The 16,933-nt window shown below is 39.5% G+C and overlaps 1 protein-coding gene across 1 annotated transcript in view; it reads left to right on the forward strand.

Moving 5' to 3' along the window:
* Positions 1–648: 648 nt before the first annotated feature.
* Positions 649–16,933, forward strand: part of Dpyd (dihydropyrimidine dehydrogenase) — an 847,112-nt gene continuing 830,827 nt past the window's right edge. Inside the window, exon 1 of the mRNA XM_028880091.2 lies at positions 649–824. Coding sequence (XP_028735924.1) covers positions 786–824 — 39 coding nt within the window. The 5' untranslated portion in view covers positions 649–785. The remainder of the gene's footprint in view (positions 825–16,933) is intronic.

The raw sequence follows: 16,933 nt of genomic DNA on the forward strand, positions 1-16,933 counted from the left end.
CGGCAACCTGGAGCTCTAGTGGGGGTCGCTCAGGATCACTTCAACAAAGGCCATCTGGGTCCTTGATCTACATGGTCATCGTGGAACCTCAGAAGCAAGACTATCGGAAACACAATATACATTAGATTCATAAAGAGAAAAAATAAACAGCAAGAAAAAACTTATGTGGAGCACCACAACATGAGGGTTGCAGCATTAAGAAGGCTGAGACCCACTGAAAAACAGTCTGCTTTGGGGTTCTGGATTGTGGATTCTGATGTCTGTCTGACTTCTTGCGTTTTAGGCTCCCCTAGACTCATAGTACTCCAAAGTAGCTTCAAAATCCTGTGGGCTTATTTGCTGGTGGCCAGAGGAAGATAGATACTCCCTGATCCCTGGAGAATTCTGGAAGATCCAGTTGCTCTTTAGACTTGTGCTTCTGCATGTTACGGGCTCAGGGCGTGGAAGAACGCAATTGTTTGCTTTTAGTTCTGGGGATCTCTGACCCCTGAACCCGCCTACCAAGCTCGGCCTTAGTCAGCAAAGAGGAGCGCCAGCACAGCCCAAAGTTCGCTCCAGTAGAGCCAAGGAGCCTGCTACCAGTGGGACAAGCTGTTAGGCCGGCCTAGAGTGTTGCCCCGCCCTGGGGGCGTGTCCTCCGCGATCGCCCCGCCCCCACCGCCCGCCTGGCTAGGGCAGTCAGTGCACCAGCTCTAGGGCAAGCTGAGGCTTCAGTGCTGGGGCTGGAGGCTGCGGTCACTAACAGAGAGTCTGCGTGCGTGAGTCTGCGGCCGGGGAACGCTGCCATGGCGGGTGTGCTGAGCAGGGACACACCGGACATCGAGGTACCCACCGCAGTCCCGGGGTGGGAGGGCCACTGAGGGGCGGAGGCCTGGGGGCGCGCCCGGGGCACAGCAGGTGACTCTCTAAGTTTCCCCAGGGGAGACTTGTTGGCCAGGAGGGACACGGCACCCTGGGACCAGGAGCTGGTCACTTCGTAGGAGACTTAAAGGCAGCCACCTTTCTCTGCCTTAAGTCACGGTAACCCAGAAGCTCCGAGTTCAGAGGCATGGACTCCAGGGGACCAGAGCGCCCCTTCTCATCCATACGACCCTGCTCCGTCCCCTCCGTGGCGTTGTGGGGCTCCCACCCAGTGCCCCCACCATCAATAGCTGAACCTTGCTGTCTGCAAAAGTGGAGTCTAGAAATCCAATATCCAGGCCGCTGTCTCTAGCTTTGCTGGCCAAGGTATTGTTTACGACTTAATTTCACATTTGGAAGAATGGAACTAAGTACAGAGGACATTGGAAAGTACATCCTCCCCGGAAAGAAATACACAAACTGCCCTGTTCTCTCCTCTCAACAGTGTTTACTTCTCTCTTGCATTCTGTTTCTGCAAAAATCTCATCGCTCTGTGAATAAGTTCCAACCTGAAATGGCAAAACCTTTCGTTTGAGTTCTTCTAGGTACTTTAGTGTGTGTGTGCTGGGAAAAAGATTGAGTTACAACCGTGATTTTAATCACACTGAATCAAAGCCTGCGTTTCTCGGGGGTTTCTGTTTCGTTTTGTTTAGGGTTTTTCTTCGAGATAAAAACAAAACAAAACTCCTGTAGAACATTTGCGCTTGCTCCTAGCCCCTCTTCCCTTCCTACTTACCCCTCCCTCCCCCCAGCCTTTCCTCCCACCCTCCCTGTGCTTGTTTAGAAATAATAGGCTTTCCTCCTTTGTTCTGTTCTTTTGAATCAAGTTTAAAACCACCTGTTTGCAGGATAACTGGTTTTTGTCGCAGTTAACGAACCTTTATATGCTCCTAAAGGGAAGCTGATCGTGTTTTAACAGACTTCCTATTTGCCTTTGGAAAATTCATTTTAGTGATAAGAGCTAAAGGACAACATGTGGACTTCTTTATGTAGTTTACTTAGGACTTACCTTCATAGTTTCATTTTTGGATATTAAACAATGTGCTTGGTTTAATGAACTATTCATATGTGTACAGGACACAGATACCATGTCTGACTCAAGCCATGGTCCTCTGGGTACTAACTTGGATTTAACGACCCCGGCACATTTTTGTTGTTAGACTGAATCAGTTGGTTGTCCTCTGGCAGCATCCAGGCTGTGCAGACTTCAGGAATTAGTGTCAGAGATTGGATGACTTTTGGCTTCTAGCTGTTAAATATCAGAGTGGTGTTTCAAGCTTAGCTGATTTCATTCTTTATGCTTCTCGTGCACCTGTCTTGGAAAACAGTTTTTACTGGCATTCTTATGGAGAAAGTGAAGCTAGTGAGACATTTTGTCGAGCTTAATTGTACAAACTTTATCCAAGAACATTCAATCACTTTGAGCCTTCCCTCCATTCAGCTGAGTGTAATCTTACTGTGTGGCCAGTCAGCCTGATGCACCTTGTAACCTGGTATGGCAGTATTCACCTGTCTATACCTTATGTGCTGTTCAATGTGTGATCCATACTCTAACCAGTAGCATCTTTTATCACCCACAATACTTTACTTTTCCCTCAAAGTATTACCTATGAATCATGAGCTAAAAATACCATGAAAGAGCGTGAAATTAATCATTAAAATATAACACAGTGAGGAAAAATACATTAAGCAGGGAGGAACACACACAGAGATGTCTCCGTTAATCCTATTAACCCACTGAAGTTTTCTTTGTGTTGAAGAATCAGAATAAATTATGAAAGCTTAATTTCCTGTCAAATTCAAAAGCTTTCCTGAACACATTCATTAAAAATCATTGTGGGGAGATTGATCTGATGGTGATCATTGTCTTTGTCTCAAATACATGGAGAAGGAGGCAATTTAAATAAGGTGTGAAATAGATGGGGATCAGAACACATTGATAAAGCACTTGATATTTTAGAAAAGTAGAGAAGGTATGAGCACCACTGTAGTGATATTTTCAGTGAGCTACCTGTAGAATATGGTTTCACAATCAGACAAATATTTTGTCAAATTACTGAAGTCTTCAAAGTTGTTTTGTGTCTGTTTCTATGGGAACATAGTAGAGAGCCAGTTCACTAAACTGCACTTAGAGGATTTTCTGGGCTGGAAGAAGGACATAGAAAGGGTATTCTAGTTGATGATAAGACCTAGCCTATAGAATCAAACATTGCTGTCTTTGTTGAAATTGCAGAAATGGTACAAGATGCCAAGTCATCTTTTGCTGTTGCATGGTTATCGCTCAGAACCCATCTTCTGGAGCTAACTACTGGGATTGGGGCCTAGCTTTGCTCCTCTGTGGCTAGGTGACCTTGCCCATGTTACCTAGCTCTCAAAGCTGAAAGCAGTATGGAACATAAGAATTGTGTGGTTAGCACCTGCTACAGATACTGTTAGGGTCTGCGAGAAGTCCCATAAAAGACCACCAGTCATGTATGCAATCATCAAGAACATTTATTAATATCCAACATGTTGGGGTCTAACCATCCGGCAAAGTGGCAAATGGAGACCCTGAGAGAACCTCGCTTAATCAGGGTTAGGGGAATTCCAGGGAGGAGAAATTAGTCTGTAGGCTGATTGGTGGGTTTCTATAGATTGTTACAGGATTGGTGGGTGGTTCTAGTAGTTAGGGACTTACCAGAGGCAGGGTAGGGAAAGCTATCCTTAGCTAGCAGAAGGCTGTGGAGGTGCCTGCTGAGCCAGCAGAAGGCAGTGGGGTGCCTGCTGATTGGTTGCCCTTGAGCTGTGGTTTTCCTGAGAACTGCTTGCTCAGCTCCAGTCAGCTCCAGTAAACTGAAACTAAGGCCTGGTCTCTGGCAGGGGCTACTAGGAAAGCCTGTCATGGCTCTTGTCTGGCTGCCCAGCCCTCTCAGTACACAGCTTCATGTTAGGAAAAAGGGCCAAGGTTAACAAATAAATGAAGCAAAGGATGTTGTCATTAGAAAATTCATTTCCAACAGATAATTAGTACTTCAAAGTGTATTAATAGTAGCCACATAGTTTAAAATATCATTTTGCTTTATTATTTTCATACAGTCTAAATTTTGCAAAGCATGACTTTTGAATCCAGATTTTCCTGGGAGAGTTTCAGAGTAGGTAAGTATTGGCCACTGGTCACTTTCCCTGACCTCAGCAGTAATTTCACAGTATTTCTTCATTCAGACTGAGTCGCCTGCCAATTTGATGTCAGTATTGGCACATCTAAAAGCAAGGAAGAATGATTGTTCAGAACTTCACTTTTGCTCCTGCTCTCCACTCACCTTCAAAGATAATTGGGAAGGGACAATGGAAGTATATAGTTAAAGCTTTTAACCACCTGTACACTAGTCATTTTGGTATTTACAGCCAAACTAAGTTACTGCTTACTCCTCTGCAGCCTCCACAGTCGTAGCTGAAGTCCTTCCCTTGCATTAACCACTGAGTGAGTGTTCAGATTTACCCTGAACGGAAGAAACAAATTCCAGTCTGCTGTACACAAAATGGAGTGGGTCTGAGTCAAACAGAAAAGGTTCTTGTTGCTGCTCCTATGCCTTCTGCTGAGCTTCGAAGACAGTGAACTTTTTGCTCTTGGTAGTTAAGAAAGGGATGTTTTAAAATGAGGACTTTGGAAAATGGAAGTATAAGGAAGGACCTGCTTCAAAAGAAGGAAGACACAGGTTCAAAATTGGCAGAAATAGCAACATACATTTCAGGACATCTTTTATTATAATTGCTTCTGCCCCTGTATTAGGAAGAGCCAAAGGAGAAAAATTAGTGTTCAACTTTATGGAAGTTGAGAGTTATGTATTTATTTCATTCATACTTTTTTTTCAAACTGAGTATATAATATTCCTTTCCTCTCTCCTTGTATTCATCCACTGGGCATCATAGAGCTTGTAGAAACACAATTGACAATGGTTTTTAAAGCTTTTTACTTAAAAACAATTAATGGGCTTTAGTTGTGGAATATGTGTTTTATCCTCCAAATTTTAAACTGTTCTGTGGATCACTTATTTTTAGGGTAGTAGGGAGTTTACTTGAGTAGTACAAACATGTATATCTGCTTATCTGCCTCAAACTATAATTAGTTCCATTGATAGTAGTTTGTGTGTAGCATACTGCATGTTTCTGTAGCTAGAAATTAGTAGTTTCTTCTCATGCATTCTGGAAGAAGAATCTTTATTTGGAAAGTTGAATAATAATGACAAGAAATGAATGAGAATGCTAAGATCTAGGGTCTAATGCTGAGGTAACATGGTCTTTAAACAACTACACAGTAGTTGAACATATCATCCTATCAAGCTCTATGTGAACAGGCAACAATACTAGGCTGGAAGGTAGACCTCCCCATAGAGTACAGATGTGCCATCACTCTGGGAGATTTTAAAAGCAGAAGTTCAAGTCCCAGAAGTTGGAGCATGTACACAGAAAGACAATGGGACTGCAAAAGAAGACTGCCCTAAAATGCCATGGCAAAGTGTGAAGAGAGCTTTGGCATGGTCCAAGCTTCAGTATAGCTAAAGAGGAGCCTGAAAAACAGAAATGGTCAATTTATTGTTTTTTTTTTTTTTTTTTTTTTTTTTCCTGTTTGCTATATGGACACAACAACAGCTATGTATCACAGATCTCCATTTCTTAAAACTGTACCAAAGGCCTGGACTGTGCCAAAGGGCTGGCGGGATAGTCCTGTGCTTGCTGAGTGAGCAGGAGCACCTACCCAGGTGTGATCCTCCTCCTGGCTCACTGAGTAGCAGTGAGAGATTCTGTCTCAAAATACGGAATGGAAGTCTTCCTTTAGGAAGAGCACTCAAGGCTGACTTCTAGCATCACACACACGAACAAGTACACACACACACACACACACACACACACACACACACACACACACAAAACTAGTACAGAAAATTTATTCCATTTCTATTCTATACTAATTAAAATGTGTAATCAGACATTTGTTGCTGGTAACATTATTTATTTATTTTATTAAGGAATTGTTAAACTCATTTTACAAAGCAATCACAGATTCCCCCACTCCTCCCACCTCCCGTGCCTCCCACCTTCCCCCCAATCCACTCTCCATTCCCTCCTCCAACAAGGCAAGGTCTGCTGGTAACATTAGTTATAATCAAGAGTTTTATTTTCAAATATGACACGTTTACTTTCTGAATGTCGTTTGCTTTTAAGCTTTCTTAAGACAGAAATGGTTTCTGGCCTCACATATCAGTAGTGTTCAGTTTTCCTGGAGTGCTCTGTGTCACTGAGGTAACTTTGGGTAGCTTCATGTAGTTCTTGTAATATATGGTCACTATTGTTTTTGTTATTCTTTCTTAAAATACTGCATTCTTAGGTACCAAGTGCCTGCATTTAAGACAATGAATAACTTTTACTTTAGGCAGTTTAGCACACTTGTCTACTAGTGTTTGGAACTAAAAAATTTTGTATGAATTTATTTTTTAAAATGTCAATTTTATTTCATGGTTACTATTTAAAACAAGCATTGTATTAAAAATATTCAGTTAAAACTTGCATTCAAAATGGAAACTGTGAAACTTCACACTTAATTTTACACTTTTAGTATTGAATATATTTTATGCACTTAACCAACACCTAAATAACAAAAGAAATCTATGACAGAATTAGAACTAGAAAAATAGTTAGCCTTATATTTTTAAACTCATACAACTGTATGTACAATTCTAACTAAATGTATGTTCATCAAGTTGCATAATCTTTTGGTTTAGTTAATTTTCATATGTGATATTTTTATTTCATTCCAAAATCTTTATAATGAAGTAAAATAAATAAGAAAAAAGTTATATATATATATAGAAATATATATATATATATATATATATATAAATATATATATATATATATTACTGGTTCTGCTGTTTCCTTGGATATTTGTTTTATTTATTTATTTATTCATTCATTCATTCATTCATTCATTCATTCATTCAGTTGTTTCATGACAGGGTTTTTCTATGTAGCCTGCTTCTGCCTTCCCAGTGCTGGGATTAAAGGCTTGTACACCATGCCCTCCAGGCTATGTCTTTTATTGTTATGGCCTGTCCTTTCTTCATCATCCAATTGAAATTGATCTTATTTGTTTCCCACATAAGAGATGTGAGGATTAATACATAAAACACCTTCACATAAAATGAATGCATTTGAAATGGTAGTTCAGGGGCAGGTGAGGTGGCTGGTCAAGGAAGGACCCTTGCTACCAAGCCTGATGCCTTGAGTTCAGTCCTGGAGCCAACATATTGGAAGGAGAAAACTGATTCCTGCAAATTGTCTTCTGACCACCATGACTGTGCTGTGGAATGTACATGCCTACTTACATATACACATACACACAATGTAAATAAATTAATGAATAAAAACCAAAATGGCCGTGCCTATTGGCTACATGAACTGTCTTTTACGGTCATTTGGATAGAATTCGCTGGACTTTAAGGATTTCCTAGACATGTTAGAAACTGGTCTTCTTTTTAAACAGATATGTGAAAATAGAATCTAGATTTTGTGGGGGGAGAGGAAACATAATGAAATTCAAAGAATTACCAGGGACACTCAGTGTGGACCCATGAATGCTGCGGGTGTGTGTTATGAAAGTTGCTGATGGTATGGGGAAGTTAATGACATTCAGGTCAAATTAAAGACTCCTGTTTGCCTTCATTGCTACTTAATGTATGCTTCTAATCCTATGTTAATGCCAGCCCCCTAGTGCAGGCCTCAGGGAACACAGAGGAATTATATGGTAGAGACCTCATCTATTCAGAACTAGCAACATCTAAATGGTGGAATAAGAATAAAATTCAGGGCTTTCCTCTTTTATAATCCTTTTACTTTTTTTCCAAACTATACCTTACATATGAATAGATTCTTCAGCAATTTTAATACAATATCAAAGCTGATGAATGGGTAAATATTATTTGAGGATACCCATTTATTAAAAGTTTGAAGCAATTTGATGTTATTCTTTTCCTAAAAGAAATCCCATGCAACTGAAATATAACAAGATATTATTTGTACTAAATACAAGGTTATTTCCTAAGCTAAGCACATACACTTTAAGTCACTTTTTTTTTTTCTGGATTTTCAAGTGTCCGTGAGCAGACCACACTCGTCGTATTTGATAGTTGTCTTAACTCCTGGGATGCAGTAGGTTAGAGGCCAAACTCTTCTGTTTCAAGCAATTGTATGAGTACTCTTTCTTAACAGTGACCAGGTATCCTAATTTTGTATACATCCTGATAATTTTCTTGGAGAATTTCAGCCGGGTTGTGTAATGCATTCTTCCTTCCTTCTGCCTGTATCATAATAATTAAAGAGGCCATGTGAGTCCCTGTCTCCCAGGTGCTTGGAAATTGATATTATGAGTGCTTATGAATGTCCCCTTGAGGCAGTCTTGACTGGGCCACTTTGAAGAAATATCTCTTCATCAATAATTAAGCCCCGAGGGCCACTTCTCAGGGGACACACAGAAAATTACATGTCAGCTCCAGGACTGATTTATACAGATGGTGGCCACAGATGAAGCCCTGAGTGCGTGTCTACATCCTAAGTTGTTTTTTTTTTTTTTTCTGTTTGTTTTGTTTTCTTTCCTGCCACTTTAAGTTTGGACCCATCACCACTTTCACTTCTCTGGGAAAAGTCATCCCCCAGCTTTGACTTTGGTTCTACATGCCCAGGTTAACACATCTGGGTGTTTTAACCCTTGTGAAATTCTTTGAATGTATTAAAAATTGTTTATAGTAGCATGTTGAGACTTTTAAAAGTTTAGTATTTCTAACAAAAGAGTAATGTGAATGTCTTCAGCAAAACAATAGAAAAGACTATCTCTCTTTCTTCCTTTCTTTCTGTCTCTCTTTTATTTCTCTCCCTCCCTCCTTCCATCCCTCCCTCTTCCTCCTTCCTTCTTTCCTTCCTTCCTTCCTTCTTTCCTTCCTTCCTTCCTTCCTTCCTTCCTTCCTTCCTTCCTTCCTTCCTTCCTTCCTTCTTCTATTAAAAGACCTGGGATGGTCTTGCTTTATTAGGAGTGACCCTTGAGAGGCTGTTTCTGACCTTGTGGAGGTCATTTGGTCACTGTTTGCTGATTCTTCAGTGAGTCTGCTGTTAGTCACTTCTTTAAGGGGCTAGTGAGGTAACCTCTAGGACCTGAGTTCAATTCCCCAGGTCACACTCAATGGAAAGAGGAGACAAACTCCTGAAAGTTGCTCTCTGACCTCTACACGCACACACTGGAAATAACCCACTTGCACTTCACACACACACACACACACACACACACACGCACACACACACACGCACACGCACACACACACACACACGCACACGCACACACACACACACATTAAATAAACAAAGAAATAAATAAAGGAAATTGTTTGAAAGTGTGGGCTGCTATGTGATCATATAGAAGAAGGTGGTCATGTTCTGACTATTCTGTTTGCCCAGTCTGTGAGTTCATATGTGCAGCTCCCCTGTGTCAGAAGCACTGCTTCCTTGTAGTCATGCCTCACCTCTGGTTCTTACACTCTTCCCATCTCCTCTTTCAATGCCCCCCAGATCCTTGGGAGGAAGTCATGTTCATATTTGTTCCACATAATACTGAGAATTCCGCAGCCTTGTATTTTCTGCACCTTGATTAGTTGTTGGTCACTTTGTTAACCATCTACTATACATAGAAGCTTCCTTGCTGAGGATTGAGAGCTCCATTAATCTATGGGTTTAATGGTAAGTCATTAGGACTTAGTTTAATGCTACTCCAACTTATCAGAATAATAGTCCTATGTTCTCTACTTGGGCTTATGGCTAGTGTTGCCATAGATTCTTGGCCTGACAATGGTGCCAGGTATGAGTTTCATCCTTTGGAGTACAATTCATATCCAATCAGAAAGTGATTGGTTATTTGTATGATGGCTATACCACTATTGCACCAATGAACATGTCTTGTCTGAGAGTCCTTGTGACAATAATCAATATTTTGTGGGTTATGGATGATAACTTTTGTGTATATATTTGCTTATGTGCAGGCACACCTGTGTACACCTGTGTTCATATGTATATGCATCTTATCCTCAGCATTGTTTCTAAGGCACCAGATGGCATTTTCTTTTGTTTCCATTATTTTTTAGCTTTGTTTTTGAGACAAGGGTCTTTAATGGCTTGGGTCTCACTGATTGAATAGGACGTCTGTCCATCAAGTCCTAAGGGTCCTCCTTTGTTCACCTCTTCAACACTGGGATTATAAGCATGCTGTACAACACCCAGCTTATTGTATGTTGGTTCCACAGATTGAACTCAGGTCCCTATGCTGAATCACTAAGGTGTCTCTCCAGCTTCCAAATAATGGCATTGTTAATTTGAAATTAGGGCTGGAGACAAATCTCTCAGTCAGCTTGGTAATTATCAGTGGAAAGGAGAGCACAGCTGGGGAGCTATCAGTCCCCGCCTCCCCTCCCCCTGCCCCTGGGAGAGTTCAATACTTACCTCTGACTCTTTTTCTCACAGTAGCTTCAAAGCTTTGGGGACTTCTTTTCATTGAGAAATGCTGGAGTTAAAAAAATGAAGTCCTCTGTAATTAAAAAAAAAAAAATGTATTCAGTTTCTTGCATAGATCCCCAGGGATAAATCATGGCTCCTTTCACAGTAAGATGTATATTTCTCTGTATCAACCTGCGTTAAACTTCTTTTCATTTCTCAAATTTAATGCTAAATTATTTTCATGATCATTAGTGAAGATTTAAAATATGCCAAAGAGAAAAGCAAGATAAATAAATAAAATTATGACCGCAGAATCTGGAGAGATGGCTGAGTGGTTCAGAGTGCTTGCTGTTCTTCCAGAGGACCCAAGTTCAGTTCCAAAAAACATGTTTTGATTTTTTGTTGTTTTTGTTTGTTTGTTTGTTTGTTTGTTTGAAGGAAGGGTGTGTCTTTTCCAGGCAAAGACAGAAACTGGATAGAGGTGTAGCTACTGACTCACTCTACATATTGCCCCAACACTGATTCGAAGTGCCAGAACATAAGGCATCCAGATGCAGCTTGCTTGCAGAGATGATGTAGTTTGTACTTAGTGCTTCTTAATGGAACATAATCTGAGCTTTGCGTGAGGTCAGGAAGGAACAGGGAGAATGTGTCTGCACTGCAAGTGGTGTTTTTGAACAGGGAGCATCCCTAAATCTCAAGTCAACACCTTAAAAGGATAAGGCCATGCCTGTTCATCCTTTGAGCCAGGATGGAAAAGTTCCTATTGTCTCAGTCTTTTTGTCCCTCCCTGTAGGACCATTGTGGCAAACCAGGCTGTCAGAAGATGCTTTTCACCTAGACCAGCCTCATATTGGAAGCAGGAGTGGGTGATCATGTGACCATGTATCATGTTTGTGTATATGTTCAAGAGGACATGTGCAAAAATTTTGGTTATTTTTAATCTTCATAAAAAAGCTATATTTGAGTATAGATACATTTGAATTAATGCACTTTTCCCCTCATAATAAGAAATTTCATACTTTTGGGGTTAATTAACCTGAATAACCCTGAGTTTATGCTACATTTTAAAGCTAAATTTACCTCTAGTTTGAGGCTTATGTCTCTGATTTGAATGAATTGAAAATATTTGCACATGAAAAGTTACAAGTTCATGAAAACTGTGTTTACCGTCCCTCCCCCCTCGTCCAAATAGCAAGAAACTAAAGTATTCTTTATGTTTGCTTAAGATCACATACTTAGAATAGGCTCCTAGACGAGAAATTATTAATGGTAGGTACAATTAATGTAAGAACTTGTTATGTTTCAAGTCGTGAATATGCTCAGTCCCAGTATATAGTAGCTTGCCTTGTATGAATGTTTATAAAGTGCTATCCTTTCCTTTATTCTATATTTTAAAATAAATAATTCAGTGAAAAACTGTTTCCTTGGTTTAATTTGTGTTTGTTTGAATAGAATTGTGGAGGCTAAAAATTTCTCAGGGTCAGAGAATCTGAGCTTGCTTTACCCAGCAGGACTGCATAAGGGGATTATTTGACCATGGGTGTGGTTACCAGGTGTTTAGAAGGGTCTGCACTTGGCTGTGTGGTGTGCTTTGATCTAGCAAGGGGAAGGTCTTTTGCCCCACCCCTTGGCATTGTTATAAAAAGCCTCTTGAATAAACAGAAAAAGCATTGGGTTTTGATCCATGTCCTCCGGAAGCTATCCTGTGTTTTTGTCTTCCTCCTCTTCACTATCTTTTTATCTAATTTTTTTTTCATCCCTCTCTCCTCCTCATAGGAACCCTGGGAAAAGTAGGAACTGGCCTCCCACAGAAAGTATTTTATTTTTTTCATTCATTAATAGTTGCACTTTTATTTTAAACAAATTATTTATTTAGATTTATTTATTATTATTATTTATTATTATTTATTATTTAGATAGTGCCTTCTTTAAAAAAAAAAACTTAATTAGTTCTTTGAGAATTTCAAGCATAGTGTATTTTGATTATATGCATACTACTCCACAACTCCTTCTAGATCCATGTCTTCTTCCATACCCACCAACCTTTGTGACCTCATTTTCTTTAAACCCATCAGGTTCAATTTGTGCTTCCAGTGGGTGTTGGACCATCCACTGTAGGAGCATGGCTGACTCACCAGAGACCAAATCCTTAAAGAAAATCAACTCTCTTCACCAGTGCCACAAGTCCACTCATGTACATGTATGTACACCTGCATCTGTATACCTGCATGCATCTGCATCTACATGATATACCTTCCCCACAAAATAATAAAATCAGGAAAAATGGAAATATGAAATACAAATAAACAAGGCAAAAACATTATAGATTTTAAGAAAAAAATAGGCCCTAATGAATCACAAAAATCACACAAAATATTTGCTGTTTTAGACACAATTCAGCAAAAGTAGCTCCAGAAAACTTAATAATAGCAATAAGCCCGTGTATCTGATCAATTATAACATTCATTGTTTATTGATATTTATAGTAAGTAATGTCCCATTGTTAATTTTAATTGTAATAAAAGGATATCGAAGAGTAGGGGTGAAGAATATAGACTCGAGTGGCTGGAGAGATGGCTAAGTGTATAAGAACATTCTGTGAAAGCATGAAGCCCTGAGCTTGAATTCCCAGAACCCATATAAAAAGCTGGGCATATTTTAGGTGCCTGGAGACCCAGCATTAGAAGTCAGAAGCAAATGGCTCCTGAAAGCTTGCTGCTCAGTCAGCTTAATGTGAGCTTCATGCCCAGTGGAAGACACTGTGTCAATGCAGTAAGCAGAGAGTGGTAACAGAAGACACCTGATATCCTCCTTTGGCCACGTGCACTGGAGCACACCTCATATACTCAAGTGTGTACACCACACATGCAATGTACCCCCACTCTGGAATGAGGGTGCCAGCTCACCACTCTGCCACTTTAAAGTTCTGACACAGTCAAATAACAGAAACATTTTGGTTTTAGCTCCTCATCTGTGAAACAGAAATAGCATTGTACCTGCATCTTCCTTCTAGTTGGTCCAAACATGGGCAAGAATGTAGTTAATGTCAGATATCAAAATATTAATAATGGCTGTCACTTACTGTTATGATGCCAATGATCTTTCTACACATGTATTTCTGGATCTCTGAAAGCACATGAACTTACTGATATTTTTTTTTTTGTGTCCATTCAAAAGTATTTATTAATTTCTTACTGTGTATAAGACAGTTGTGTCATAACAGAATGATCATCAGGAGAAAAGCTTAAATTAGTGGTATTTGAGATAATAGTATGTGCTTCTGTATAAACAAACCAGGATGACGTGATGGGGAGTGATCAGTGGCCCTTCCTTTACCTGGTGATCTGAGGAGGCTTCACTGAGGAGTTAAGCTGAAAACTGAAAGGCTACCAACATTCTGTCTGAATATTTTTGAGATTGGGATTTTGAAGCATTTTGGATTTGGGGATTTTTGATTAGGGATATTTACCCAATGAACTATATGCAAATATTCTAAGATCCATAAAACTGAATTTCACATAAAGGATGCACAGCTTGCTCATAGGTTTCCAAAGCTGGTTACTCACAGAGTGTCTTACGCTTCTTGAAACAAAGTTTTCTTTGTGAAGTTTTCTTCTGAGTACATGCTACACCTTAGTCTGGATATTTAACATGGTGTGGAGAAAGATGCATACCCCCTGAATACAATTATGATACAGAATTGAAGATGAAGTAAATTAGCAGAAAATTTTAAGTCCTGAAAAAAAATATTTAGTGCTGGGGGTGAGATATACAGGATTGTAATTATAGAATCAAAGTGTGCATTGCTGTGAATGCACATTCATGAAACTTGATTGCTTTGTATGGAGTGATATTGGTTGTGTTTAACAAATGATAATGAAATTCATGCAAGCTTTGCTACAGTCTCTCTTGACCTTTGCCTTCATATACAGTAGTTTAGAGCACTGGAAACGTGTTGGTTCTCCCCTTCCAGGGAGAGATGGAGAAGAGTGGTCCTGGACGAAATGGACAGGTATAGAACAAAGGCAGGCACAGAAGCCACAGACTCGAGTTCCTAGGGATGACAGTGGTTGCACACTCACTGGATGTTTCATTTTTCTCGTTCCCCCCTTCAGAACCTGTTCCCCATCCTAAGAGATTGTGCTTGTTTCAGAAATGGTGAAACCAAGGACATGGAAAACAGATATGATCTGATTAAGTCCATGGTGAGCTGGAAGCTAACAGCTTTGAATAGGAGCTCAATTTGATGTGACTGTTTATTCAGACATTAAAATACATGATATGAAAATTAGGAATCAGAGAAGTATGTAAGCAGGGAGTCCTCTAAAAGTTGCCTCATTTTTCTCTGACTGAAGGCATTCACAGAATCTCTCAACAGGGTAGTTAATATTCCGCTCCTCAAGGAGTCCTTCACATGTGTAAATGAAGCTAGGTGTGAAAGAGAGACTTCTAACCCACACCAGATGGTTGCAGTGGGGAGAACTGGGGAGACATCATCGTCACCTCTCAACATGATATCAGATGACCAGTTCTTCCCTTTTCTAGGCTCCCTTGACCTCTGACAGGTCAGAATCTTCATTTGTTGGAGAGAGGGGGGAAAAGAAAGCAAGCCAAATTGACTGTTGGCCTGAATGTATATTTTTAATCCTACATTTCTTTCTTTTCCTTCTCTTTTAAAAGTCTATGTATACATAGCCATGTGTCCATTTTGTTTGATTAATAACCCTTGGAAAGAGGGGACTTCTCTTTTCTACATCTACTTTATATCTATAATGATATCACTGTCAAGACAACCTGTTCATATTTGAGGACTCAAAAAATGTAATTACAAGGGTATAATCTGAGGCTAATTTATATTAGCCTAACCTTTGCCCCCTTTGCTTCTTTAGTCCTGTACAATTTTGAATTAATTATGCTATCATGAGGAACTTATTGTGTAATTATAATTCACTCAGTGGTATTCCAAACAGAACAATTTCACCAGGTCTCGGTTATTCAAAATGAAACAATTCCCATTATTTTGGGCAGTCAATTCCAAAATGGTATAAAAACCAATAAATTATGTTTGATAAGTTTTCTCCTTTGGGAATGCTTTTTCTGGGGAAATGAAATCAGGCTGTGGATGCAAAGTCTCATGCTGTCATTCGGCTTATGACAGTCACTCTGAATTGATCAGGAACTTCAAGTTCAAATGCTGTGGAGTAATAATAACACCTGAAGGATACTCTGTTGGAATGGGTCCCTTTGATGAAAGGAAGATTTACAAGAGAAAAGCAAACAAAAGTTTATTACCATGCATATCTCACAAACTTACAGGAGACACCTAGAGAATGAGTAATTCCCCAAGAGTTGGCTTTGGGGTTTACACAGCATTGGTAGAAATGAAGGCTGGACTTCTGTTGTCATTTTAAATCAATTTCCTGTTTTTTTTTTTTTTTTTTTTTTTTTTTCCAAGTAGAGGAAGGGCAGAGAGCTCCTCTCAATGATGCTTCTTATTCCAGGAGGAACATTCTGGTCCTCGATCCTTTGAGTCATTATTGCCGAAATGTCATCACCTTGCTGCCCAATGACCTCCTTCAGGAATTATTTCTGAATAATCTCATTGTGTCAATAATATCTACTAACTGATCATCATTATAATATGTGAGCATAAAAAGCATTAAAAATAAGCATTAAGTGCTCTTAAAGAAAACCAGTGGTGCCCTTTCCTGATTTTCTTATGACCTGCCGGTAAGCAATGGCTGGGAGGTGGGTAGTGTGAGCATGTGGGTTGAGCATCCTTATTTGCCACTACAGAGTGATGAGGATGGGGACACGGACAGAGATGGCAGACTATCTTCTCCCCTGAGCTGGCTGGAGCTGTTTCTCACCCCTGCCCACATTCTCCCAGTTCCCTTCCTAGAAACAACACATTTGTTTAGCGTGTCCCTTTTTAAATCATCTTCTGGGAAGATTCAAATTTCTATTTAACTGTCAGAGTTTTGTACATTTTTAATTTTGTATTTGGCCATTTGCCCAGAAACCTTGCAAAAACTAGTTTTTTAAAAAAAATTTTGTAAGGCTGCTTGAAGTTTAAATTAAGATTTTAAAATGTTATTAAATTCTGGGTTCCTTTAGGATAGTTTAACTTTAAAAAACTGACCAAATTATGGTGATGTAAATGAAATACATACAGGTGAATTTTATGTTAGTACCAACTAAAAATTTCCAAGGAATAATTTTGAATGGTAATATTGATACATTTTGCCATGTTAATATATAATTAACATAAATGTCAAGAACATTTCCCCAGCCTCCTCTGTGTTAAGTGTTACTTTGCTAGGCTAATCTGTGTTGTCATTTCAAAGTTGTGGTAATGACAGAAGCTCTGGTTTGGGATTGGTAGGCAGGATTGCTACATAATTGTGAGAAATATTCATTTATATATATATACACACACATAAGCTCTGTGTATGTATAAAATTATGAAGTATTTCATGTGGATCCATAGCCTACATTTAAGTATTTCATGTAGACCCAC

The sequence above is a fragment of the Peromyscus leucopus genome, chromosome 6 (genome assembly GCF_004664715.2).
Source record: "Peromyscus leucopus breed LL Stock chromosome 6, UCI_PerLeu_2.1, whole genome shotgun sequence".
NCBI classification, from domain to species: Eukaryota; Metazoa; Chordata; class Mammalia; order Rodentia; family Cricetidae; genus Peromyscus; species Peromyscus leucopus.